The sequence below is a fragment of the Candida dubliniensis genome, chromosome 1, assembly GCF_000026945.1.
Source record: "Candida dubliniensis CD36 chromosome 1, complete sequence".
Lineage (NCBI taxonomy): Eukaryota > Fungi > Ascomycota > Pichiomycetes > Serinales > Debaryomycetaceae > Candida > Candida dubliniensis.
The window spans coordinates 1,031,972-1,056,348 of NC_012860.1; the positions used below are offsets into that span (position 1 = coordinate 1,031,972).

At 34.1% G+C, this 24,377-nt stretch overlaps 12 protein-coding genes across 12 annotated transcripts; 6 read left to right on the plus strand and 6 right to left on the minus strand. All coding sequences in view use genetic code 12, as the record gives it.

Moving 5' to 3' along the window:
* Positions 1-47: 47 nt before the first annotated feature.
* Positions 48-2,159, minus strand: CD36_04550 (acid sphingomyelin phosphodiesterase, putative; the record flags this gene model as incomplete). Its single annotated transcript, XM_002417079.1, has 1 exon — positions 48-2,159. The coding sequence occupies one exon, from the start codon at positions 2,157-2,159 to the stop codon at positions 48-50; it is 2,112 nt and encodes a 703-aa protein (XP_002417124.1).
* A 1,417-nt stretch (positions 2,160-3,576) lies between these two features.
* On the plus strand, positions 3,577-5,709 carry CD36_04560 (conserved hypothetical protein; the record flags this gene model as incomplete). The annotated part of the gene is made up of 1 exon (XM_002417080.1): positions 3,577-5,709. One exon carries the CDS (start codon positions 3,577-3,579, stop codon positions 5,707-5,709), a length of 2,133 nt encoding a protein of 710 aa, XP_002417125.1.
* Positions 5,710-5,890: 181 nt separating this feature from the next.
* CD36_04570 (putative mitochondrial 54S ribosomal protein RTC6) lies at positions 5,891-6,278 on the minus strand (the record flags this gene model as incomplete). Its single annotated transcript, XM_002417081.1, is given in 2 exon segments — positions 5,891-6,172; positions 6,183-6,278. The coding sequence occupies 2 exon segments, from the start codon at positions 6,276-6,278 to the stop codon at positions 5,891-5,893; spliced, it is 378 nt and encodes a 125-aa protein (XP_002417126.1).
* A 163-nt stretch (positions 6,279-6,441) lies between these two features.
* On the plus strand, positions 6,442-9,249 carry CD36_04580 (coatomer gamma subunit (Gamma-coat) protein, putative; the record flags this gene model as incomplete). The annotated part of the gene is made up of 1 exon (XM_002417082.1): positions 6,442-9,249. The coding sequence occupies one exon, from the start codon at positions 6,442-6,444 to the stop codon at positions 9,247-9,249; it is 2,808 nt and encodes a 935-aa protein (XP_002417127.1).
* Positions 9,250-9,441: 192 nt separating this feature from the next.
* Positions 9,442-10,380, minus strand: CD36_04590 (uncharacterized protein; the record flags this gene model as incomplete). The annotated part of the gene is made up of 1 exon (XM_002417083.1): positions 9,442-10,380. One exon carries the CDS (start codon positions 10,378-10,380, stop codon positions 9,442-9,444), a length of 939 nt encoding a protein of 312 aa, XP_002417128.1.
* Positions 10,381-10,930: 550 nt separating this feature from the next.
* On the plus strand, positions 10,931-13,483 carry CD36_04600 (conserved hypothetical protein; the record flags this gene model as incomplete). Its single annotated transcript, XM_002417084.1, has 1 exon — positions 10,931-13,483. One exon carries the CDS (start codon positions 10,931-10,933, stop codon positions 13,481-13,483), a length of 2,553 nt encoding a protein of 850 aa, XP_002417129.1.
* A 1,389-nt stretch (positions 13,484-14,872) lies between these two features.
* Positions 14,873-16,564, plus strand: SAP7 (aspartyl protease, putative; the record flags this gene model as incomplete). The annotated part of the gene is made up of 1 exon (XM_002417085.1): positions 14,873-16,564. The coding sequence occupies one exon, from the start codon at positions 14,873-14,875 to the stop codon at positions 16,562-16,564; it is 1,692 nt and encodes a 563-aa protein (XP_002417130.1).
* Positions 16,565-16,934: 370 nt separating this feature from the next.
* Positions 16,935-17,276, minus strand: CD36_04620 (mitochondrial 54S ribosomal protein YmL37; the record flags this gene model as incomplete). Its single annotated transcript, XM_002417086.1, has 1 exon — positions 16,935-17,276. The coding sequence occupies one exon, from the start codon at positions 17,274-17,276 to the stop codon at positions 16,935-16,937; it is 342 nt and encodes a 113-aa protein (XP_002417131.1).
* A 313-nt stretch (positions 17,277-17,589) lies between these two features.
* CD36_04630 (uncharacterized protein) lies at positions 17,590-18,780 on the plus strand (the record flags this gene model as incomplete). Its single annotated transcript, XM_002417087.1, has 1 exon — positions 17,590-18,780. One exon carries the CDS (start codon positions 17,590-17,592, stop codon positions 18,778-18,780), a length of 1,191 nt encoding a protein of 396 aa, XP_002417132.1.
* A 715-nt stretch (positions 18,781-19,495) lies between these two features.
* Positions 19,496-21,763, plus strand: CD36_04640 (alpha-1,3-mannosyltransferase, putative; the record flags this gene model as incomplete). The annotated part of the gene is made up of 1 exon (XM_002417088.1): positions 19,496-21,763. One exon carries the CDS (start codon positions 19,496-19,498, stop codon positions 21,761-21,763), a length of 2,268 nt encoding a protein of 755 aa, XP_002417133.1.
* Positions 21,764-21,901: 138 nt separating this feature from the next.
* CD36_04650 (conserved hypothetical protein) lies at positions 21,902-22,858 on the minus strand (the record flags this gene model as incomplete). Its single annotated transcript, XM_002417089.1, has 1 exon — positions 21,902-22,858. One exon carries the CDS (start codon positions 22,856-22,858, stop codon positions 21,902-21,904), a length of 957 nt encoding a protein of 318 aa, XP_002417134.1.
* A 287-nt stretch (positions 22,859-23,145) lies between these two features.
* CD36_04660 (conserved hypothetical protein) lies at positions 23,146-23,856 on the minus strand (the record flags this gene model as incomplete). The annotated part of the gene is made up of 1 exon (XM_002417090.1): positions 23,146-23,856. One exon carries the CDS (start codon positions 23,854-23,856, stop codon positions 23,146-23,148), a length of 711 nt encoding a protein of 236 aa, XP_002417135.1.
* Between the last annotated feature and the right edge of the window lie 521 nt (positions 23,857-24,377).

Below are 24,377 nucleotides of genomic sequence, written 5' to 3' on the forward strand. Positions count from 1 at the left end.
AAAGATAGAAGTATACAAATACTTATAGTTTACCCATAGTCTTTAAACTACCCCTTTTGACAAAGAATATTGTCGTCTGATAAGAAGTAAAGGAAACAATTGTTGTCGTTGTAACATTTGTCGTCAAGGGCGTTTTTGGCAGTGGTACAGTTTGGAGTAAGTGGACTTTGCCTGTACTTGTTATTCATAAATTTCTGGTTGAAATGGGTATCGGTGGTATTCCACAAATATTTGGAGACATAGGAATGCCAGAAAGTACCATTTAGAGGAGCGTCTTTTGGCCAAGTTCCCTTAGGGTCATATGATTCTCTGGCTGAGTATTCCAATTTCCATGTTGGCTCATTACCACTGTTGGTAAATGTCCCGTTCAAATCGAAATAGTAACTAAATGAATTACGAATGTTAAAACTCTCATTCTCAACTTCATAGTATCTAAATCCAGGGTTGAAATTAGTATATGGAGTAACAGAAGGATTCACCCATGACACTGTAAGGGCATCTTCAATCCTGCTGGTGTCATTTGTTGAATAGTAGACAGAATATTGTGTTCTATGAGTGTGTCCAAAAAACAAATTGGCTATAGTGTAAGGGGAAAACCGTTTGACAATGGCAGCAAAAATATGTGATTGAATTGGTAAAACATCGTAATTGTTTGAAGGAATATGAGCCAAAATCCAAACTCTTTGACCATGGGATTCACTATCAACCAATTCATCAATTAAAAATTTCCAAATACCAAACTTGTCTGGTTTGGTGGTAGTTTCTCCATAACTCCAAAGATTGTCACCATAATAAAAATTGGAGTTGAGTCCAATCACTTTCAATCCTCTTTTGGTAGTAAATGAATATCCCGTATAATGGGTCTTGATTGCATCAGCATCTTTTTTGTCAAACCAACCATTGTTTACCCAAAGATCAGTCACATAATCTTCATTCCAATAATAACTAGCATTGCTTACGTAAATACGTGGAGCAACCTCAGCATATCTGAACATGGTATCATGGTTCCCCAATGCAGGGAAAACTTGTACGCCATTTAAATAATGATTGATCAGGTTGAAAATAGCTGCTTCTGAAAACTTTAATTCGTCAGGATTGGCAAGCTCACCATTGTGAGAAAAACTGTCTCCAGTGAAAATAATAGACTCAAAGTTCTTTTCTTGATGAAGCTTTTTCATTTCGACAATAGAATTGTTGACAAGCAAGTATGGTGCGTCCGATAAATATGCTCCAAATGAAGTAGCAGGTGCTTTATTGAAAGACCAACCAAAGTATTGAGGGAAATCGTAGTAGTCTCCTTTGGAGAATTTAGCATCTTCATCATAATGGGAATCAGGGTAAAAGGATATATCGCTGCCAGATACATCATTATTGAACGACTTGTAATAGTCTGTGAAATTGTATGTTTTGCCTGGTGCATCTTTGGAGTATGAACTAGAAGTTCCACATGGAACCAGGGTACAGTTACCTTCTGCACCCAACTTGTAATCTAATTGGATATGGAAATCACTGGCATGTAAAACATTAAATGTTTCTGAATTATTGGTGTAAACTGGAGGCAGGTCATATTTGCTGTCCTTTTTGGGCCACCAACTTTCAAGGTCAAACAATTCAGTGACATTTGGAGTCGCTGGTAATTTACAAGCTTTGTTCCCCTTGAAATAGCAATATGTTTCTAAATCATATTCACTGGAAGTGTTGAATTTTTTGATTATTTGAAGGAAATCATTATCGTAGAAATTGACATTACTAATAGAGGAAATACCAGCATCAGGACCATCGTCATTAAATCTTTGTTCATTTCTAGAGGAAGTAGTAACGAAAAAATCTGTCCATTGACAAGCTTCTCTCCATTGGGTGTTTAAACAATTTTTGAACAATAATAAACCGACCAAATGTTCTTTGTCAGGGTTTTGTTCGACTAAATTTTTGGCATTGATAATTCTGCTTTTACATTTATCACAAGCAGTCCCATTGGCAATTTGAACTTTGTTAATGTTGAAATTGATGAAATCACCATCTTCACGAGACAAATTATCGAAAATTTCATCGGAAATATCAGAATATCCATGATTCACAATAACTTGGTTACGTAAATGGAATTCAGCTGTTGAACCAACAATAGCAACAGTCAATGTTAATAATCTAGATAAGAGCATTCTTTTGTTGTTTTATTTAAAGTTTCGTTGTCAGTAAAAAAATATCATTAAATGTATTATGCCAAAACTGTTGTTCAAGAAGGTAAGATAACAAGATATTTATATGAGAGTGCAGAATCCTGGTTAGGATAAATATGGCATTAATTCGGGCTATTGTTTGCTAGTAGCGAGTTCTATCTTAATTGTTATTAGTGTTTTATTAACCCCGGGTTTAGTAAAAATCATTGTTATTGTTAATACTTTTAGGAATTGATAATCCACGTGTATGTGTTATTGTTTTTAGCACAAGGCTACATAATTAGTGATGAGTTCGTTTATTTTTTTGGAGCCGTTTGATAAAAGTCTGATAGAAAAGGGGGTAGTGAATAAAGACGATTTTGAGATCTTATAATTTGGAGGCTTTGCAGTAATTTCATGTTTTTGATTATTCACTGAATAAAGCCGAGGGGATAGAGAGTGAAAAACCATTGACAACTTCCAATGATTCTGCATTGTTTTTTAAAATATATATCCCATCTTGTTGTAGCATTTTCTATTTTCTTCTTTGTATATGCTGTACCTTCTCCAATAGATGGTGTTTATTCTTTGTTGTGGATGGATGGCTGCAAAAGAACAAGAAAGAAGAAAAAACAACCTCTAAATTTCAATAAGCCATCCACATTGTGAACTGTCAATTACCTGTCAACGGCTAATTGTTAATAATGTAAACGTGTGTCAATAAAAAATAAATAATTAACTTGACTCCATGACAGCTTCATCAATACACGTGGATGTCGATCGTATTTCCACTAGAAAGAAAGAGGGTGTGCAATTAAAGTTAAAGTCAAAAAAAAAAAAAAAAAAGACATATTGAGACTTTACTCAGCCAAATTAGGTAGATGATTATATTCCCCAATTTTTCGACTTAGTCCAAGAACTGCAAAAAAGCAATAGTTGGTAAATTGGCATATTTTATTACAGCATTAAGCTTTCCTTATAGGACAGAGTTTTTTTAGTTAAGTTGAATAATTACTCTTTATGTTTGTTCTGTGCAGAAGTTTGGAAAAGCTTAATTCTTTTCCTGGAAATATTTACAAAAAACACCTGAAATTTTACACAATTCAATTGCATCAAATTTAACTAAAACACTTCAAATATATTTCTTCTTGATAGCACTTATTTGAAGAAATGTGATATTGAACTCAAACATAACTTTGGTGGTACAGTTTATGTAGACTTCCGAAATCAGTAATATATCCTACTTTGTAGTTACATTATTCGCACAATCAGCTCAACAAAAATCTATGTGTGTAGTCTTTTTTTTTTTTTTTTCACTTTTCATACAGAATAAATTCTTGTTCGTAAATTAAACAGTTGTGACCAATACCTAAAGACAGACCCAGACTATCACTCCCCATATTTTCAAACCAGCAGGGTCATGTCAGCACACAATACACCTAAAAAAGATTATTCCAATGATTCAAGACCACAGTCTACAGAAAATGATCCAACTCGTTCCAGGAGAGGGGGCAAAGATTCTCAACCCCCACAACATCACAATTCTACTGTGACCCGTTCGTCACTCCCCAATAACCCAAGACCAGCATCCACAGGTAATATTCCACGAAACACTAGCACACCGTCATTAAACAAAAAGCAAGGAAACAGAGTAAAAGCTCATAACAGATCGCTATCCCACAACAAATCCCTGACCAAGTTATCCACCTCAACTGGTGCAACAGCCCGACCACACTTGAATCGATCAAAATCAACAGAGTTTTTATTGAAGAGCAGACAGGGAGGTGCTTTAAAAAGAAGTAGTAGATCCTTAACTAAGATGACAGCATTACAACCTATGACAAAGACAACGTCTAGTCCGACTTTGCCAACACACAAATCCACGACATCATTGAAACGTATCAATTCTGCATGCAATATTGGGTTAAAATCTAGTGCCCGCATGGGGAAAGCTATTCTTCAATTGAATGACGACGATGCAGATTATGAAGATGTTGAAAATCTACTGAATGACGAAGGCACCGGTCAGGATAATGCCCCCGTACCTGAAAGATTTGATAGCCAAGATACTATTTCAACAACACATCTGCAGAATGAACAGAACATTCCCAGTTTATATGAACAAATAAATAGAATATTGCCAGAACCAACCCCAGCTTCAGAAGAACCTCCTAAGTTTAAGGATAAACTTGAAGTTGTCGAGGAAGGAAACACAATTGATAGCAAGATTGACCCGAGTCGTCCTGAACTTGGTTCTTCAACAAAGAGTTCTACAGATGACTTTTCACAGGCAAACAACTTTTACAGCGGGTCATTATTATTGTCACAGTCTACAGGTTTAGTCAGAAAAATTGATCCAAAACATAGTGCCAATTTGAAAATGACAGAAGCATATCCAACTATGCCAAGCGATGAAGCTTTGAATTCAACAGCGATAAGTGGGATTTCATTCAAAGCCAATCCCATGGAGCTCAACAATGCTGCGGAACCGGTAACTACAAGTAAAAATGTCAATCAAAATAATTCGTATCAACCCGACCAAACCATTTTCAATAATTTACAGCGAACAAATAACCAATATTTAATGAATAAAAAGCAGCAACAACAGCAACAGAAAATACAACAAAAAACACAACAAAAACAACAGCAAGTGAAGCCACTTTCTCCTGCTGGAGCTTCCATCAATAATGGTACCAACAATTTTTCGGATTTTCTTCGAACTAACAATTCCACATCGTCAGCGGATCTGCAATATGGTCATAATATAGAAACTAGAACCCAACAAAGGTTATGGCTACAAAGAGAAAGCTCACTTATGGACGTTACAAACCTAGATGCCAATCGTATGTCCAATTTTTCAAACTTGTCCTTGAACAATCTAATGTTTTCTCACAACTACAACAACCAGAGTCAGGCGAATATTCGTGACCTTCAGTATGGCAGCTCTATTCCCCAACAGCATCAACCGCTAACCCCCATGACACCAGCCACACCTGGTATAGGCAACAATGGATCTTATTCTGGTTCGGATTCCAATGGTAACCAAGGATTGCTTAATTTAGTACAGGGCACTCTCCCCCTTACAGTACAGACAAAAATTGAATTTGAAAGATTGAATAGAGAATATTTGAATGTGAGAAGGCACGCAAACCCTATGGGAGAAAGTTTGAAACGGTTGGAATCATACTCAGGCAAAGAACTCAAGGTATCAAAAACGAGAAAGGGTGATAAGTCTGCCACAAATGCCAATCCAAGCACTTTTGAAGAGTTTTCTCCTACATTTCATGAGAAAGGGACTGAGATAGCCAATACTTTGAATAAGCTCTGGCAAGAGGCAATCATCTCTTCGCTGTCACCGTCTTCATCATCATCATCAGCAGCAGCAGCAGCCAGGCCAAACCAGCCAATTACACAACAGCATCCTATGAACCAACGATCAATGAACCCGCGCTTAGCATCTTACAATCAAACCTACAATAACTCGAGACAGAATCAAACAACAAACACACGAGCGGTGAAACTAACTACAGCACAGACAACAGATGCAGCATGATTCTTGCTCCTTCCTGTTTAAAACAAAATCCGGTTGTTCCGTCAGTTTCGTCAGATCAGTTTGTTATTTTCAGAGTTAAAAAAAAAAAAAAAAAAAAAAAAACGAAAAAGGAAACTATGAATGGAAATTGTGTATTGTGTAGAATATATACAAGAATTCAATCTAAATTTAGATAGCCACTTTAACCCTGTCTTTGCTTATGTTTGCCATTGCTTTTACAGTAAACATATACTCTGCCTTTTCTTTTGACCAAGTAGCAGTCTTTGCACATACATTTCACAGATGTTCTAACCTTAAAGCCTCGTATTGGCTGATATAATGAACCACTTGTTATTGGACTTATTATTTTTGGAGTGGCATTAAACAAGTTGTTGGTGATGTTTGTCAGTTTAAATTGTTGGGAAATAACTTTAGTAATTGAAATCATATTGATATGGCTGGTGGTTAACCAAGTGTAAATGACCTATGCAATGTTGGATAAAAAAAAAAATATACATTGACAAAATTTCAGGAAAAAATCTTAGTGTAAAAATGGTAGTAACTTTTTTTGTTCTGATGTACACGCACATTAGTTGAGTTTTAAACAACTCAATCGAAACACGTAAGAATTCTCTCTCTCTCAACTATGATTGATTTCCAAGTGTTGAAAAAAAAAAAAAAAAAAATAATAAAAAAACGAACTACTACATACAACAAGTCAACCACAACAAGTTAAACAAAAGAAGACAAGCCATGTCCACTCTGTCGTACAAAAAACAGGATGCTTATTCAAGCAATGTTGGAATTCCTGATAAAATGGCAGTTTTCCAGGAATGTCTTCAACAATTTAATGCTTCTCCGGTTAATGCAAAAAAATGTCGACAACTATTAGCCAAATTATTGAGATTGATTTATAACGGTGAATCATTTCCAGCACAAGAGTCAACAACCTTGTTTTTTTCTATTTCAAAATTGTTTCAACATAAAGATCTGTCTTTGAGACAATTAGTGTATTTGACTATAAAGGAATTGTCGTCAACATCAGATGATATATTGATGGTGACTTCTTCAATCATGAAAGACATTCAAGGAAATGATGCTGTTTACAAGCCAAATGCCATTAGAACTTTATCAAAAGTTTTAGACCCAACTACTGTAAATGCAGCTGAAAGGTTGTTCAAGAATGCAATAGTTGATAAAAACCCCGTTATTTCTTCTGCAGCCTTGATTTCATCTTATAACTTGTTACCACACGCTAAAGAAGTTGTTAAAAGATTTACCAACGAAACTTTGGAAACCATTCAATCATACAAGCTGTTCCCACCAACCCAATTCCAGTTACATGAATACTACGGGAGCTCCACTTCAAACTTACCATCAACTAGTTACATGTATCAATATCATGCTTTGGGATTGATCTATCAGTTGAAAAACCACGATAAAATGGCCTTGATGAAATTGATCAGCTCTTTGTCCGAAGGATCGTCCTTGAAGAACTCTTTGTCAATAATTCAATTGATTAGATACATTAACAAGATTTTGAATGATGATCAATCGTTAATTTCTCACTTGTATCCGATTTTAGCAGGATTTTTGAAACACAAGTCTGACATGGTTGAATTAGAAGCATGTAAAACTTTGATCAACTTGCAGCACTTGATCAAGGATGATCAATTCATGCAAATTGTCACCACTTTACAAAAATTATTGGGTGTTCCAAGAACAGCAACCAGATTTGCTGCCATTAGATTAATCAACAAGATTTCTATCAAACACCCAGAAAAAATTATCGTTGTTAACTTGGAATTGGAAGGCTTGATTAATGATACCAATAGATCCATTTCTACGTTGGCAATAACCACGTTGTTGAAAACCATGGGTGCTGGTACTGTCGATACTGGATCTACAGGTGGTGAAAGTGTTGATAGATTAATCACTAAAATGACATCATTAATGGATGAAATAACCGAGGATTTCAAAATTGTTATTATTGAAGCGATTGAAAACTTGGCATTAAAATTCCCTGCCAAACACAAGAAATTAGTGTCATTTTTAACTGATTTATTAAGAGATGATGGAACATTAGAATTGAAAAGCAGCATTGTTGATGCATTATTTGATTTGATTAAATTTTTGCCCGATACAGGTGCCAAGCAATTGATATTAATGAATTTGTGTGAGTTTATTGAGGATTGTGAATTTACAGAATTATCAGTTCGTATTTTGCACTTGTTGGGTGATGAAGGTCCACATACTTCAAACCCTTCATACTATATCAGACACATTTACAACAGATTGGTTTTGGAGAATTCCATTGTCAGATCTTCAGCGGTTATTGCCTTGGCTAAATTTGCTGCAGTTTGTGGTGGCGATGTATCAAAAAATATTGTTATTTTATTGGAAAGATGTTTGAATGATGTTGATGACGAAGTAAGAGACAGAGCTGCTATTTCCTTGAACTTTATCAACAATGGTAAGAAGAATTTGATTGTCAGTGATTCAAGATATGATTTGAATGCCTTGGAAAGCAAATTAGTCCATTATTTGAACAATGAGGAGAACTTTTCTGTTAAATTCGATATTTCAGAAATTAGAGTTATTTCTAGTGAAGAGTTGAAATCAATTGAGTATGACAGAAAGATTAGCAAATTGGAAAGTTCCAATGTTGAAAATAACGATGCTCCTGAAGTTGAAGAACAGAAGGGTGCTAAAATCGAATCAGCTGGTGATGGTGTTGCTAATGACTTATTGAAACAACAAGAATACGCTCAAGAACTAGCTGCTATTGCCGAATTCGAATCCTATGGGAAATTAACCAAGTCAACATCTGTTCCTATATATTTGACTGACAAAGAAAACGAAATTGTTGTTAGTGTAGTCAAACATTTATTTGCCGAATCTCAGAAATTGGTGTTGCAATACAATATCAACAACACATTACCACACACTGTTTTACAAGACATTTCTGTCATTGCTCAACCAGATAACGAATTATACCAAGAAGATTTTATTGTGCCATTAGCAGAATTAAAACCAGATCAAACTGGTATTGTTTACGTTTCATTTTCAGCTCCAGGTATACAAGATGAAGAATTGCTTTCGGCATTTGGTAACACTGTTGCTTACACTAACAAAGATTTGGATGACGAAGGTAACGTTGATCCAACAGACGATGGATGGTCTGATGAATACCAAATTGATGATTTGGAATTGTTGGCTGGTGATTTCATTATTCCATTATACAATTCTAATTTCACATCTATTTTCGATCAATTACCTAATCAAGATTCTGGTGTCGTGAATATTAGCAATGTTGATACTATCGAGAATGCTGTCAATAAAGTAAAGACGGCATTGAATATGATGCCATTGGATGGGTCTGATTATGTTCCAAGTGACATAACCTCGCACACATTGAAATTATTGGGTAAAGATGTTTGGGGAGGAAAAGTTGGTGCTTCCATTAGATTGGCTTCCACTGGTGGTAAAATTGTTGCTAAAGTAGAAGCAAAAACTGACACAGAAAACTTTGCAAATGTTGTCATCAGTAGTGTATATTAGGTTTTATACAAGTATATATTTTCATATTTCTCTTTTTACTTAAAAATATAAAGATAATAAAATGAAATAAAAATGAAAATAAAAATCGAAAGAACTGAAAGAACTGAAAGAAACAATAATATAATGTAAATGCATAGGAATATGTCTTGTAAGTGATTCAGTTATAAGTTCCACGCTATCGTTCTTTGTAATTTATACTTTACTTCTAGCACTTGAAGCCTGTTTCATCTGTCTATACAACAATCCACCAGAAAAGTAAACAAATACAGCAGCCAAAAATATAAACAAAAATATCCATACAGCAGCTAGATTATTAGCTTTAGCAGCAGTAGGACATGCATGATGTGATCTGATTTCAAAAAAATAAGTACATTCATTTGCTTGACCAATATATGAAACCAGTGCTCTAGCTGACATTTCACGATCACAAGTAAATGTTAAAATAGTCGATTTACGTAGTCTTTGATTTGTGTTGTTATCAATTATATCACAATAGGATCCGTTTTCATATGTTAAAGTCAATTTTCTACCTCTAAATTTGGGTACAGTCGAATACTTACCCATAGATACATATTTTTTGGTTTCGGCATCAACGTAATATGCACCAATTAAACTTGAGTTGAGATTGTCTTGGATTTCAGTGATCTCACTATGGTGTTTTTTGAATGGAGATGAACATATACCTATTGTATAATTCTTACCACTGTCGTATCCTTTAGAAACCCATGGCAACGCTTTGCCTTCGTTTGACAAGGACGATAATCCACTCAAATCAATAAATCCTTTATTTATTGGATTGAATACTGTACAAGGATCCAATTGCTTTTCTTCTTCTTCTTCTTTTTCCTTTAACTTTTTCTTTTCTCCATCCGCTTGCTTAATGGTTTGTAGATTAATATCTGGGTTGCTGTCAATATTCTTAAATTGCTCGTTCAAAAGTGGTTGGTTTGGTGGTTTGTGTTCTATTAGTTGTCCATCAACAAAGGATAAATGACTTATGGAATCAAATATGTGGGATCCAGCATCATATAAGGAATCATTTGGTTTCTTTGAGGATTCTAGTACTACGAAAAAAACGATGCATACAACCGTTATGGCAGGTAAAATAGTTCTTCTGACTAGTTTAGACATTCTACTGGGGTTGAATCAAACTCTGTTATTGCTGTTGATCCAAAAGAAAGAATTTTCTGGGTGGAAATGTTGCAATGTGTTTCGTAGTGGATATTTTCCAGAATTTCAGGTGCGATATTTTTTTTTTTTTTTTTTTTTTTTTTTGGCTTTCTTTCCTTCCTTTTTCCACCTCCCATAATGTTTCTTTAATAGGAAAAGTAAGTATGCAACCAGTAAACAATGAAAACTTTTAGTGCGCGACGTTCAACAATTTAATTTAATTGTTAACATTTAGTATGACATATAAATTAATCAATTTAGTGACATTTTGTAATTTCACGACATTTCAACATTCAACTATTAGCGACAATTTCCATTGAATGTTCTAGTGTGGTTTTATACACGCAACCAAAACTCCCTTAAGTATGCAACTAAAAAAAATAAAGAAAAATGGAATTTAGCGAGAACTGTTTTCGATTATTGCTCCACCAAAGAAATTGATCATTACAGCATATATCCAACAATCAACACAGCATATCATTTGATTAAACTTTATCAATTTTGCCTAAAAATGGATGCTTGGAACAATACAACTTCTTTTGCAGCAGATAGTCTACTGGGATTCAATAGTCAACTCCCAGACATTTTAAATTTATCTGATCCATTATTGGCCAAAATAATCACATCCAAAAAGGCATTACAATTATTAGAATCGAACCTTGTTTCTGGAGTTTCTGAAGATGGAGGGGAAAATAGTAGTAACAATGCAAATAAAGCTATTATAGAGTTGTTGATGTCGGCATGCGACGGCGATGTTGTTACTTTAGAGAGCATAACTAGATCTAATCCACACATTGTCAATCAACTATTTCCTAGTGATGAGAATGGGGCAACAGCATTGATTTATGCAGTATGTTTTAACAATCCCGACATTGTTGAATCTTTACTAGAGAATCACAAAGCTGATCCTGATATCCTGGACTCAATTGTCAATTATACACCAATTATGTGGGCTGTTCATCTTAATTATTTAAACATTGTTAAACTCTTGCTAGACCACCAGGCAGATCCCTTTTTGTCACCAAAAGATGATGGCAAAAATGCAAGCACATTGGTATTCCCGGAAAACGCAGAAATGTATGAATATTTCAGATCACACAACTTGTTAAAAACTAATACGGACAACAGTAACGATATTTACCAAGCAAATTCTTTTTTGCCACAAGATGATTATGAAGATGATTTGAATACAAAACTCAGAATGCACACTATTACTGGCGATACTATTACCAACGAAGACGAAGAAAACCAGGAGCCACGAGTTGTTGGAGAGGATGAAGAGTATAATTTAGCACAGGACCCAATACTCCAACAACTTCCTGATTTTGAATATGATAAACTATTACCGGAACAGTATATAAAATTTACAGACAGCGATATACCAACACTATTGAACTATATATTTGATTTGAGATCACAAACTACATATCAGCACAATACCAAATTACCTGCTGCTATTGTTTTCCAATTGGTTAGATATTCAGCTTTGAAAGTTGAATCTACAGAGTTGACGGATTTCTTGTTTGATTGTTTTACAGCAAGATTGCGAACAGTCACAAACACCAAGTCAGGTGCATTTAACATGGCAATCCAAGATGATGGTAAACCTGCCAACACAATGGGAGCTGGTGATATAGTATTGTTAAGTTATTGGTTGTCTTCATTACAATTTTTGCATTTCTATTTTGGTAAAAACAACATTTATTTAAAGTACCCCAGATTTTTGCAAGAATTAATTAATTTAGTCCAATCATTAACAGCGACATTATCCTTCTCGATCAATTCTAGATTAAATTTACTTGTTGATGATTGTATTATTAACTTTACTAACCTAGTCGATGTTTCCAACGCATTGTATGCCAAAGATTGGAATTTGTTTAAGAAGAATAAGTCACATCCTAACACTTATGATGATATTATGAATACATTATATCCACCTACCCAAATGGAATTAATGAAACCTTCACCAATTAGATACTTGCAAGTTTTGGGAGCTTTGGATTATGTGTTGAGAATTCACAAGGTTGATAACTTACTTCGTCTGGAAGCGTTTTCACAAGTATTTTATTATATCAATTGCACAATCTTTAATCGATTGATTAGTCAATCTAAATACTGCTCCCGTGCAAAAGCCATCCAAATACGTCTTAATGTATCGGCAATTGAAGATTGGTTGCGTTCCCATAATACGAAAGTGTATAGGACAGAAACTATTGGTGGATTGAATAAATTGCTTGGTGATGCAGATGTGAAATTGCATAACCTTTTGAATGAAGATACGTCATCAGAACATCGCAAGAACCCACATTATTTACAATTTTATTACAATTCATTATATCATATTGGCAAAAATCAGTTACAACCAACCATTGAACTTTTACAATGGTTGCAGTGTATGACTTCATTATCAGATGAAGAAAGTTTGATAAATACAATCAATCAATTTGATTGTTTAAATTATTACCAGCTTTTTAAGGTTGCTCATAAATTATACAAATATGAAGTTAATGAAGTAAAGTTACCAAAGAAATTAATTCAAGTGATCAAATCGTTAATGACCGAACAAGGCCCCAATCAAATTCAAAGATTGTTTTTGCATTATATGACACAAACAACATTTTTGTCGAAAGAGGAATACATCTACTTAAACCCAAACTACATTTTTGAAGTTGCATTACCTAATTTAACTGAATTAATCAATAGTTATGGAGCCGGTCTTGGTGGAGTTAGAGTACTTAGAAATAAAAAGTACCAACCGTCATTGCCAATTTCTATTATGGATGACATCGATGAGAGGTTGACTGAGAATAGGTCATGGCAAAATGAAACCTACGATTATGACGATAAGAATGATGACGAGGATGAAGACGACCATAACGGAAATGGCGATTCTGGATCTGTTGATCCAGGTACTTTTGAAAAGAAACCGGCACTTACCAAAGATATTGATGATTTCAAAGGAGATGAGTTATTCAAACAGGTGCAAATGCCCAATTCGTTGCTTCATAAAAATTGGGGTGATTCCTCAACAGGGGTTGAAGATTTTGAATCCAATCCATGGTGAGAAATAATTAATACAATTGCATAACCCGACACTTTAAATAGACTTTATAATAATTTTGCAAAACTTCTACTAATCGTCTTGTAATTGGTAATGATATGACGAACTGTTGATCAATAAGGGGGGGGTGTAATTGCTTAACCGCAATCTCAATAGTATTGGTTTTGTTTGTGCAACTTCTTCTGATCGTTAATGGTTATATTTCTCTAACATTTATTGGACGAGGCTATACAAACCATAAGTTTGGGTGTCTCTCTGCATATTCAATATCTTCTTTCTTTTTTTTTTTTTCTTCTATTTTTTCCATTAGTTTGGTTTGGTTAATTTTCATTACAAAAGAAGAAAAAATCAATCTCTGGAATTTTCCGTTCTCTAACAAATTATGTTTTAAACTGGTATTCTTTTTCCAAAAAAAAGAGATAGAAAGACCAATCAGTAACTGATAATCTTATGAATGATTAGCGAATGTGCAGCATTAGAATCCAAAGGAGACATAGTTTTCGTCTAATGTGATACTTTGTATGTCTGGTGATACATAGTATACACAGTATATTCTTTTTGAAGTCAAATTAATGAATATCTACAATGATGCCCAGGCACTACCGCCAATATTACTATTTTTTGTGGAGAAGCGATATATATATACTATGTAATATGTTCTTGAGTGGTGGCGTTGTTGTTGTTTTTGTTGTTCCTGAAACAAGAAATTAACAATGGCTTGTTTTGAGTGTATGTAGAGAGGAGTTAGTCCCTTTGTTCCCCTTGTTTGTGACTAAAATAAATTCCAAAAATAAAAGAATCATTTAACCAAGAAAAAATGAAACATTTAGTTCTTCTATTATTATTAATCGTGTAATACACAAAGAGTAGATACACGCTCTCACTATATAGAATTGATCTTATTTTTGTTATTTTTACACGCAAGGTTTCGACTGCAACCAATGACACAAAATCGTCATGAAAAATTTACTAAAACAACAACAACAACAATAATAATAATACTAAAACTCAATATACACACTACTTAATACTTAACATTTTGACCTATGACACAATTAAGAAGCAGTCTATTAATTCATCACCATGTCTTTAATTAAACGAAATTTGTTATAATTTGCAGATACTGCAACGTCAAAAACAATATAAATAAACCTATATTTCTCCAACTTTCTTTCTCTTTGTTGAAGTATAGTTTTCTTTTTCTTCACTTGTTGCCATATACTTTTAAGGATACCCTTGCAACAAATAGTCTTGTCTTCTAGTCATTCGTTTAACTTTCCAGTCAGATTTTATTTTTGTTTAATAAAAAAAGTTTCATCAACTTTAAATAAGAACTAAAGATATCTTCAAACTTGAACAAGAACTACCCACCTAGACAAGTGAAGTAAGAAAATGCAAAGAATATTAGAGTTATTACTTTTATCATCTACAGCTCTTGCTGTTATTGGTGATGGTTTCATTGCTTTGCCAGTGCACAAACTTCAAGCTGATGAAGGCAGTGTACATTTCCCAAACCGTTTACCTATTTTTGATCTTGTAAATGGTGTTGCTAAGACTGCTCAAGAAGATGTAAACCAGATCATTCAACCTATCTTTGGTAATGGGATTTTTTCTGGTGGCTCAATTGAAGTCGGACATTCTGCTGATGGACACAGTGTAAAACATGAAGTATCATTTTCTCCTCCATCATCAACTGACAATAAAGATAATGAACCAACTAAAACCGGATTTTCCTTAGATGACTTGATTAAATCAATTCCAACTGAATTCTGGAGTTTAATTGGTCTGGATAAGCCTCCAACTTTATCTGACGATAGGTCCAAAGATGCTGATTTCACTCCAAGTGCTGTCTCACAGGTCGAACAACCAACAAGCAAGAGCGTTGAATCAACTGCTCCTAGCTCTGTTTCAAATGATAGTGAACCTTCTTCATCTGGTGCAAACAAACAAACTGGTGCTTTTTTCCTTAGTTTAGATAACACTCAAACATTATACACTGCTACATTGAAAGTTGGTTCACCACCTCAAGAAGTTCAAGTAATGATTGATACTGGATCTTCTGATTTATGGTTCATTTCTTCAGGAAATTCTCAATGTAAAGCCAACGGAGGATCAATTGATTGTGACCAATATGGTGTATTTGATAAACTGAAATCTTCTTCATGGCACGATAACAAAACTGATTATTCAATTAGCTATTATGATGGTGATAAGGCATCAGGCACTATGGGTCAAGATAATATTACTTTTGCTGCAGGATTCCTGATTGAAAACGCCAACTTTGCTGTTATTGAAAACACTACTTCCAGTATTGGTGTTTTCGGTGTCGGCTATCCTGAATTGGAAGCAGTTAAGCCAAAATATACTAATTTACCATTTGCTATGAAGGAACAAAACTTGATTGCTAAAGTTGCTTATTCCTTATATCTTGATTCTCGTGATGCTGCTCAAGGTTATATTTTATTTGGTGGTATTGATCATGCCAAATACACCGGGGATTTGAAAGCTTTTGATATTGTCAAGTCTAACGATAAATATGTTTACTCCCAAATCCCATTGACCTCAGTCGTTTCGTCATTGAACAATTACACTAATGCTTACGGTCTTCCCGCAGGTACTAATCATCCAAAAGTTGGTGCTGTTATTTACAATGGTACTGATTCTTTCAATGGTGGTATTGATCTCAAGGACACACCAACCTTGTTGGATACCGGAACTACATACAGTTACTTGTCCAAAGACCAAGTTGAATCCATTGTTGGACTTTTTGGTAATGTTACCTATAATGATGCTGGTAAAGCTTACGAAGTGCCATGTTGGGTAGGTAATCCTGGCAATTATTTGGAATTCAATTTCAAAAATGAGCAATACATTAAAGTTCCAACCTCTGAATTTGTTATATCAGTGGGTACTTATGCCAGTGGTGCTGAATTATGTGTATTTGGTATTTTACCAGGTACTCATTCAATTTTGGGTGACAACTTTATGAGAAGTGTCTATGCTGTGTTTGATTTGGAAGACCATGTCATCTCCATTGCACAAGCTGCTTATAATGATAACCATGCTGTTGTTCCTATTGAATAGACATTATAGAATACCCAAGCGTAGATAGTTTTACCAAAAAGCAAAAAAAAAAGAAAAGAAGACAAAAAGTCTAATAAATAAAATGAGTTTGATTTGAGAGTTATAGAAGATATAATGATTGTTATTGTAGGTTATTTTTAGGTGAGTTTACTTTAGCTATTGCTCTACATTGCGTATATAACTAGTCTTGTCTTATATAATCACGATTGAAATGAGCCCTTTATATTATCTGAATTACCTAGCCACTTCTAAGTTTAGGCAAAAACAATAAATCATAAATATAAGATTGGGTATATATATACAAGAAATAAAAAACTGGAAAAAGGAACCCCATCTTTGTCCATTCCTCACAACTAACCACTTGACATCTCTATAATTTACTTAAAAAGTTGTTATTTTTGATGGTTGAATTGTTTTCTTTACTCAATTTGATTCTTCTCCATCTAAGGAAATTTTCATTTTGAATAGCCTTCAAATTCTCTTTTGGATCAAGCATAGTCCATAACCATTCAGGATATTCTGAGTCTTCTTTAGCAACGGGTTCATCACCTTTTTTGAATACTTTCAAGTTCAACACAGTACCTGCTGGACATGTTGATTTGGGAGTAGTTGTAGTGGTTTCATTAAATCTAGTTGATGACACTGTGAGTTGTCTAGTGTTTATTATGGGAGAAACTCTCTTGAAAGTTACTTTGGATATACTTCTAAACATTGTAAATGATAATGGATCTCTATTAATTCTGGTATGATCTTGAACTTGCTCTATGATTGGGGTTATGAATGAAAATTTTCTTTCTCTGTTTTCTTTGTTGAGTTCGTGTGAGTCTGCTCAAATTACCTAGGTGTTAGCTTTTCTTTCGACTGAAAATTTTATTTGTAACCAACCTATGCACCACCACCACACACACAACAATACGCAGCAAAAGAAGGAAGCAAAAAAAAAAATTTTTTTTTTTTTTTTTCACGGAATCTTCTCTTATTACTTTCAAAATCTATTTAAACACATTGAATTAATAGATTGTAATATGGCACCAAAAAAGAAAGGAGTTGTTGAAAAACCAATTTTATTGGGTAGACCAGGTAATAACTTAAAATCCGGTATTGTTGGGTTAGCCAATGTTGGTAAATCCACTTTTTTCCAAGCAATTACTAGATCTCCTTTAGGTAACCCTGCCAATTATCCATTCGCCACTATTGATCCTGAAGAAGCCAGGGTCATTGTCCCATCACCAAGATTCGATAAATTATGTGAATTGTATAAACCAAAAAGTGAAGTTCCAGCCTTTTTGACTGTTTATGACATTGCTGGTTTAACTAAAGGTGCTCATGCCGGTGAAGGTTTAGGTAACAATTTCTTAGCCAATATCAGAGCTGTCGATTCTATTTTCCAAATGGTCAGATGTTTCGATGATGCTGATATCATTCATATTAACGACGAAGTTAACCCAATAGCTGATTTGGATATCATCAAGGATGAATTGAGATTGAAAGATATTGATTTCGCCAATACTTATTTGGAAGGTGTTGAAAAGATTGCTAAAAGAGGTGGACAATCTTTAGAAGTTAAACAAAAGAAAGAAGAAGCCGAATTTGTCAAGAAAGTTATTCAAATGTTAGAAGATGGTAAAAGAATTGCTAACCAAACTTGGACTGCTAAAGAAGTTGATGTCATCAATCAAATGTTATTGTTGACTGCCAAGCCATGTATCTACTTGATCAATTTGTCCGAAAAAGATTACATTAGAAAGAAGAACAAGTACTTGTTAAAGATTAAAGAATGGGTTGATACCAATTCCCCAGGTGATTTGATTGTGCCACTTTCTGTTTCTTTCGAAGAAAAGTTGGCTAGCATGGAATCTGACGAAGAAAGAGAAGCTTATTGTAAAGAAATTGGTGCTCAATCTGCCTTACCAAAAATCATTGTTGCCATGAGACAAAAATTGGACTTGATTTCCTTTTTCACTGGTGGTCCAGACGAAGTTAGAGAATGGACCATTAGAAAATGGTACACTGCTCCACAAGCAGCTGGTACTATTCACACAGATTTAGAAAGAACATTTATATTGGCACAAGTCATTAAATATGAAGATTTGATTGAATATGGTGATGAAAACAGTGTTAGAGCTGCTGGTAAATTAATGCAAAAGGGTAAGGATTACTTTGTTGAAGATGGGGATATCATTTATATCAAAGCCGCCGATGGTAAAGCCCGTTAAGGGGGTAGCATGCTTGTTTTTGTGTATAGTATAATGAACATACATTTGCCATTAGCTAGGATGACTTTGAGTATAGAAGGGGGGGGGGGTCTTGTTGTGGGTGTACTCTTCAGCTGTGACCGCATGCAATTCCAGAACAAGGCTTATATAGATTTGCTCAAGGAACCTGCAGAAAAATTCTCTTTTTCTTCTGCGTTGCCAAATGTTTTTACAACCAATCCATAAAGACATACAATATATTTAAGAATCCCCTTTATTTCACTTTACTGAAAGTTGTTTTAATATTTCCTAACCAGTTTTTAGGTGTTATTCTAGAGTTCTCTTTTTCTTTCCATGTTTGTTTCTTTCAGGTAAATGTTGCCGCAATTGAATTATTCCGCAACAATAAATTAGGCAAAAAAAAAAAAAATAAAATAAAATGAAATGAAACGAAAACAAGGCTTAAATTTTCACGTCTGAAATCTGGATATCCACCAGTAGTATATAGATCACCATGTGGCCCCTGTTGAATTTTTTTTTTTTTCCTTCAATTTATCTTTCTTCTTGAAAATAGTCCTTATATTTTTGAATTCATAAGATCATCAACGGCTTAACATTCTACTGATCTCACTACAATACAATCTCACATTCAAGCAATTACAGAAAAGTGTAAAGTTAAATATCAGGCACAGCACCTTTGTAGATGAACAAAACAAACAACAACAGACAATGAAAAATGAGGTTCACATTGAAAAAAATATCATTTGTATTGATAACATTATTGACAATACTGATAGGATATTTATTACTACAGTCAATTGATTTACAACGTATACGGGAACTTTTACATGATGATGAGAAATTTGATCTCGAGAGTCTAAAGCAAGCAAGTTTGGAGATAAGAAAAGAGATACATTATACAAATTATCTATTCAGTGGATATGATAATTTTACCAAACAGTTTTCTGATGACGAAACCATCAAGCAGACTTCATTAAATGACAAATGCAAACTAGTTTTCAATCAGTGGAAAGTATCACATCCAGATTTTGAATTTAAAACTTTCGAACCTGAATATGAACGATACGATAAATCTTCAGATCGTAAGGAGTTATTTTTCAAAGAGAGAATTAATGAATTGAGGAAGCGTTTTGAAAAGGATGGTAATAATAGGGATAAAAAATTCACATTATCAAGACTGGACAATAAAACCATATCCCATGAGTATATGAAGAATGTGAAGCGTTCAAAAAATGTGTTGCAATTTATGGCTGATTTCGTATCAATGATGAGATTGTATGGCAAGTGCTTTTTTGGAAGAGAATTGGATGACGAATTAAATTCTATTTACACTGAGTATAGGGGGAAACTTTTCCCATTTATAACCAACCAAGCTCCCAAATTTAGAAAAGTTGGAGAAAGTGAAGAATCTGGCTGGCCAATTTATGATGATCAGAAAAATATTATTGACAGAAAAACGGAATTTGGTAATAATCCAATTGAATTCCTTCAGAAGAACTCTAAGGGTAGGGGAATAGTTATATCTGTATCAACCAGATATGCAAAGGATACCATGAGATTAATTAAAATACTCCGAGCATTAAATAATAGACTACCTATACAAATTGTATTTAAAAATGACATTACCAAGAAAAACATTGAACTTTTGGAGTTTGCTGCGGTTGCAACTCCTGAAGAATTATTTGATCCGGAAATAATTCGAGATGGCGCTAAATTTATGCCCGAATTGAATTTATTAGAAAACTATAAGAATTATGGTTCTGAGTTCCCAGTTCAAGATTTGACTTTTGTCAACATTGTCGGTTGTGTTTCACGACCCTATAGATTTTCGTTCCCAGGTTATTCTAACAAGATTTTGGCAATGCTTTATTCTTCCTTTGAAGAAGTGATTTTGTTTGATGCAGATGTTGTACCTACAGTGAACCCACAGGAATTTTTTGATTCGAAATACTATAAATTGTCGGGGACTTATTTTTTCCAAGACCGGTCATTACGAGATTTCAATGATTTCATAGAGACAAATTTCTTTAGTACTTTATTTCCAAGTAACGAAAAATCTATTGACACTTTCTTTGATATTCCTAGAGTTGGTGAGAAAACTTTCGATAATAAATATATGACCGGCTGGAGACATTATCAGGAAGCTGGAGTTGTTGCCTACAATAAGATGCAACATTTCTTAGGACTTTTAATGATGTTCCCATTAGCGCTTTGGACTGAGCCAGTGCAGTCTTCAATTTGGGGCGACAAAGAAATGTATTGGTTGGGTTTGTCAATGGCAGGAGATGAGAATTATGAATTTAATCATTATGCAGCAGCATCTGTTGGTGAAAAAGCTACTGAACAAAAGCACAAGTATTACCCTAATTCTGAAAGCAATGAAGTATGTTCGACGCATCCTGGTCATATTGATGAAAATGGGAAGTTGTTGTGGATAAATTCTGGGTTTAGTTATTGCAAAAAGAATGGGTATTTCAGAGATAAAGGTAAATTCCCATTTTCGACATTTGAACTCAGGGATTTGGTTAAGCTTTATAGTTCACCAATAAAGATTAGAGCAGGACTTATCCCACCAGATTTACCTAATCATCGAGAACCAGGAAGCCCCCCTGACACCAACCCTGAAATGGAATTTCGCAAATCCTGGAAATCACGTAAAAAGGATATTGACGAAATCAACGATAAATTACCTGAAGGTCAAGAACCATATGATTTTATTAGTGAATGGGGACCTCAAAAGGGGTGGGTCAAAAATGGGATCTGTTCTGGTTATTATTATTGTGCTTATGACAAAATAACTAGTTATTCATCTGAAAGAGAGTTTGACACTGGGACACTTGTTGAATTTGATTCCAAATCGAACGAATTATTTGATTATTTAAGTAAAATATGGCATACTGGTGGATCCAAAATGATGCCAAAAGTTAAATTAGAAACTGATAAATCTGGAACTGATCCAGATAAACAACAACAGGAGAGTTGAGAATTTGAAACAGGTAATATAAAAACATACCAGGCACGGTCAATTTATAGAGTTATTTATATGTACTGTTCTGAGTTTTCACTATATCCACAATGCTATTGGATTTTATGTATTAAATATGTATGAATATATAGACCTTTAAGGGGTTTTTTGTAATACAACGGCATGAGTTGCCATTGGTTTAATTATCAATTGTTTATCTTTATCAGAATAGCTTGAGTCTTCAAGGTTCTGTTCCACCAACTCATTAAATTTTTGTCTAATTTTTTGCTTTTCATTATCCGATTTTTCAGTGATATAAGATCTTGTCTCCCAATATTTCCAAGCATCATTCTTGGCAACAATCAGATCGTACAATGCAAACAAATTTGTTTCTTTAGATTTGAAATATGGATTATCCTTTAAAACTTCTCTCCATTTCCCGTGTCGATATTGTGGCACATTAACATCAAAACCATAAATAAATTGTGTTGCAACTTTGTTCCATTGTTGATTATCAAAATATTGTTCAAACACTTTTTCATTAGTATCGACATCAAAATTTAAAGTGTTATAGTATTTGGTTCCGGAATTGTAGTATTCAGAATCAGCAACACTTGAATCTTGACTTGGACTAGCATAATCAAAATTCCAAATCAATCCTAATTTCCCTTGTGGTTTTAACACTCTATGTATTTCTTTCAAACTATCCAAATCAGCAAACCAATGGAAGCCTTGAGCAATTATGACAGCATCCACTGAATTATCTTCAAGGGGAATCTTGTATGATGATCCAAGAATTTGATTTTTAATTTGAGGGAAATTTTTATTAAATGTCTCCAACATTCCTTTACTTGGTTCCAATACCGCCAAGTTATCCGTCCAACCATTATTTACCAAGTTTCGGGTGAATTTTCCAGTACCAGCAGCAATTTCAAGAACGTACTTAGAAGTGTCAAACGTAAAGGTACCATCTGGGTTTTTGGTAGCTAGCCCAAGATGGGTTAAAAATGGGTTAACTAAAACCGGCGTGAATGAAGGTCTAAAAACGTCATAGTTGGAGTGGTTTGCATTAAATGAATTGACGGCTGTAGAATTTGCTGATTTTGTCGACATTGTGCGTGTGTGTGTGTGTGTGTGTGTGTGTTGAATTGAGATCTAACAAAGAAGAAGGAAGAAATTGTTTCTATTAAATAAAGAATCTATATGTCAACGTTCATTTGAATGTTGTGGCCTTGATTTGATTTGGACAAATAAAGTTCCGCACCACCTTATATATTCTGAGGTCGGCTCTAATAAATTGTTGGGTCGGAGAGCAAGTTAAGTGAGAGCACAAAAATCTAATTAAAGACAGGTTATTCTATTTCTGTTTGAGGCTGTGTGAAACAACACTGAACACATATTCATGAATCCCAAAGTAGACTAGTAAATAGCTTCTTTGTATTATCAATTTTCAGTATTCCAAAGGGATTTGAACCATTCAAGAGTGAATTCACCATTTGAAGATCCCATTTATTACCCCACAAGGCAATAAAAAACAAAACACCCACAAAGATAAAAATGATCGCGATAATTACAATGAATTGATCATTAGAATCATAATAATTTGTTTTATTCTGATTGATCGTGGCAACAAATTGTGATCTCCTTTTCAATTCTGCTAATTCTATTGCCAATTTAGTTTTCCGGCTTAATTTGTTGTCTCCTAACCAATTTCGAATGTCGATATCTTTTATTCGATCGTATTTGACTGGTAATTGTTGTCTTTCCATCAACTCAAAATATTGGAGGTATGCATTATCATCGTTGGCGATAATAATCTCTTTAATCAAAGATGGTTGGAAATTTGGTGATGTCAATAATTTGAGGAAATTGGATAATCCTACTATGGTCATGTGCATGCATTCTTGAATGTAGGTTGCCTTTTTGGTGAATTTGAAATACTTATCATCATTGTAAATGTATATACGCCGTAATAATGAGTCTTGACAAATTTTGGAAAAACGTGGGTGGGTCAATGCTAATTGTATAAGATCTTTTTGATTCAATGAGTTAACAATTTTCTCTAAAAGTTCATCGGGGAAATCAACTATAGAAACAAATGTTGACTTCATTACTCTTGGTTTTTCTGTTTGTATATGTATATGTCAAGATAAAGAAGATGCAAAGGGAGTTGAGAAATGAATTAATAAAAAGATGCTTGAAATATGATAGACAAATACAATCTATTATTGTTTTGTTTTTCTTTTTTTTCTTCTCCACATGTAAAGAGGAACTTGTATACGTTGCAACAAACAAGAACAATAATGATAATCATTTAGCTTTTGTGTCGACAATCTTCTCAGTATTATGAAATCGTCGTGTCGATCTTACAAATCCAGGGATGACAAAATTTTGCAATCAATTTTTATTACTTACATATCTTGGATCGTTAAAGTTACATTCATAATTCATTCAAAAGCAATTCACTTATACATTATTGAATTGGTTTTTTTGAATTATGATAATTCGTTTATATAAAATCAGTTTGAACTCCATTTTATTGCTGGTGCTTGTCGGTTATAAAAGGCACTTTTCATTACCAGTTTTACTATATTAAAAACAAGTGGCCAAACTTACATCAATTCACGTGTAC